Source organism: Armigeres subalbatus, chromosome 3 (assembly GCF_024139115.2).
Source record: "Armigeres subalbatus isolate Guangzhou_Male chromosome 3, GZ_Asu_2, whole genome shotgun sequence".
In the NCBI taxonomy this organism is placed as follows: Eukaryota; Metazoa; Arthropoda; class Insecta; order Diptera; family Culicidae; genus Armigeres; species Armigeres subalbatus.
In genome coordinates this window covers 227,938,607-227,940,838 of record NC_085141.1, presented here as the reverse complement: position 1 = coordinate 227,940,838, position 2,232 = coordinate 227,938,607, and the positions used below count along the sequence as shown (strand labels likewise).

The 2,232-nt window shown below is 39.6% G+C and overlaps 1 protein-coding gene across 1 annotated transcript; it reads right to left on the bottom strand.

Annotated features, from left to right (window-relative positions):
* Positions 1-995: 995 nt before the first annotated feature.
* Positions 996-1,532, bottom strand: LOC134226385 (general odorant-binding protein 56d-like). The gene is made up of 2 exons (XM_062707141.1): positions 1,455-1,532; positions 996-1,401 (listed from the first exon to the last, which is right to left on the bottom strand). Exons 1-2 carry the CDS (start codon positions 1,503-1,505, stop codon positions 1,054-1,056), a joined length of 399 nt encoding a protein of 132 aa, XP_062563125.1. The 5' UTR covers positions 1,506-1,532; the 3' UTR covers positions 996-1,053.
* Between the last annotated feature and the right edge of the window lie 700 nt (positions 1,533-2,232).

Below are 2,232 nucleotides of genomic sequence, written 5' to 3'. Positions count from 1 at the left end.
ATGAATACAATTCAGCACGATTAGGAATAGGTTATAGAAGAAAAATCAATTAAATTAAATTTTGTAAATATGGACTAGTACTTATCGGTGATCAGTTGAGTCCTCATTCATCCGATAACGTGAGAAAGTTTCAACGTTGATATTCTACCTTGTGTTATACTCTTCCATTGATAAGCTGCTGTGTTGTACTTTTACTGCAGGTGTAACAGCGTCTGCTTAAGCTTTGGATTTATAATTGCCTTGCACTGCAGCACGGTTCTAACCAAAGCAAATCCTTTGCAAGAAGTTTACTTTATTGGAGTTCCCGTAACGCGAGGGTTTCAAATATTAAAACTTGGGGTTTCATCCTCAATGGTTAGTACTGCAAAACGTTGAAGACAAACTCGCAAAAAGTCCTCCCAATCGAAGTCGTGATATCGCTATCGCTTCCGTCAGGGAATAATACAATTTTCTTAGCTATAGCTAACACCGTGAGGAAACGTTATTTTGATGTCATGGGACAAATTTGTCAATATTTTTGTCAGAAATTGTTCGTGATCCAGATTTTTTTTATAAACATGAAACGCTCATCATTGTATAGTGGCTCTCAACACTTTTCTTGAGAGGTCCCTTAGTGTTTTTATGCATTCATTGAGGTACCACTTATTTTTCCCTATAAATAAAAATAAGCATAAATAGGCCCAATTTCAAGGCTTTTGAGCATCTTAAAACGATGTTTCTGAGCCCTCGAAAGGAGGTTTCCGAGCCACTTGAAAAGGAGCTTCCGACGCTCTTGAAAATTCGGCTTCTGAGCTTCTTGAAGGAAGGCTTCTGATCCTCTTGAAAAGAAATTTACAAGTCTGTTGAAAGGGGGATTCCGAGCCTGATGAAAGGGTGCTTCTGAGTCTCTTGAAAGTTATGAATTGAAGTGCATTTATCATTTATCCAAGTTTAGTGCATGTCAGTGTGACTGGGCTGTAATGTTGTATAAGAGTATAAAGTTATACACAAACATATTTCCGTGTGTTGCAACCAGACTTTATTGATCAGAATCATTCCACTATCACATTGCATTTACAGTACCGAAGCCTTTCCATTGTGGAAGCACTCGATGGCGCGGAAGGCGGTTTCACATGGGTCATCTTTTTGCACGCTGCATTTCTTCACCAGAGCTTCCACCTTGCCCGCATCTCTACCAATAGACAATCGCTCAACCGCCTTGTCATCCAACAATTTTCCATCGGCACTCAGGAAGCCAGCCTCCTCCAGGAAACATTTAGTGAAGCATTTCAAATCCTGATTAGCGTTAGCGAACTCCCCGGCACGTAGCTTCAACACTTCATCTCTGGTCAAACCGTTGAACTTTGCCAAGCACGTGGTGGCGTACCCATCGGCTTTTTTTAATTGTTCCTCGGTTTGAGCCTAAAATATATTTACTGTTATGTTTGGGTTTCATCGGCAAACTAACAACTTACGTTAACGCCAACCAGACCGGCAACGAGAACAACACAGATGATCGATTTCATGTTTGCACTGGATTGATACTACTGGACGAATGGTGACTTGAACCCGTATCATCAGCATTTTATATCATTTTAGTTCTTCGGCGACGTATACAAACGGTCAGGAACTGACCTGGGTCCAAAAGTCATCCAAATAATCGTAAAAAAAAACGAGATCCATCATCAGCTGTTTTGATGGGTTGCCCATAACCATAGCATAGGAGATGCTAGTCAATAATAAAACGACCTCAGCTATGATGAATGAAATTTAATAAAAATCTCTTAAACGAAAATGATTTATGCGCATTTGTTTCCGTATGTTGTTGAAGGAATGGTAGGGACACGGCAGGTATTTTCGTCTGTTCGTCATAGTCTCGAAAACCAATAAAAGAGACGCTTTTTTGTAAAATTCATGCGTACCAAATCGTAAGCTCAGGAGAAACGTTCTGCTATAGTGGAGTTCTAGCAAATGTACGTTGCTTTCGTTGGTTTTAGCCCCTATGACGATGGACGGAAATACCTGCCGTGTCCCTATGTAAAAACATTGAGTTTCGCGTAAGTTTCAATCAATTTTTCATCGGTAGGTATTAACAGATGGCCGAAAAAGAAAAGCGCAAAGACGAGACAGTTTTATTGCTGTTATCACGCGGAAGCTGAAAAACAGCTGGCTAAATACGGTTTTTAAAAGAAGTTTTTTTATTGCTTCATTATTGTGTTTTTAAATGGTACTAAGCTTAACACAGAAATGAAA

Bases quoted from the DNA above. Each gene is read 5' to 3' on its own strand.
- LOC134226385 (XM_062707141.1), bottom strand. From the start codon at position 1,505: ATGAAATCGATCATCTGTGTTGTTCTCGTTGCCGGTCTGGTTGGCGTT. The intron at 1,402-1,454 runs GTAAGTTGTTAG...AATATATTTTAG, and splicing joins CCGGTCTGGTTGGCGTTAAC to GCTCAAACCGAGGAACAATT.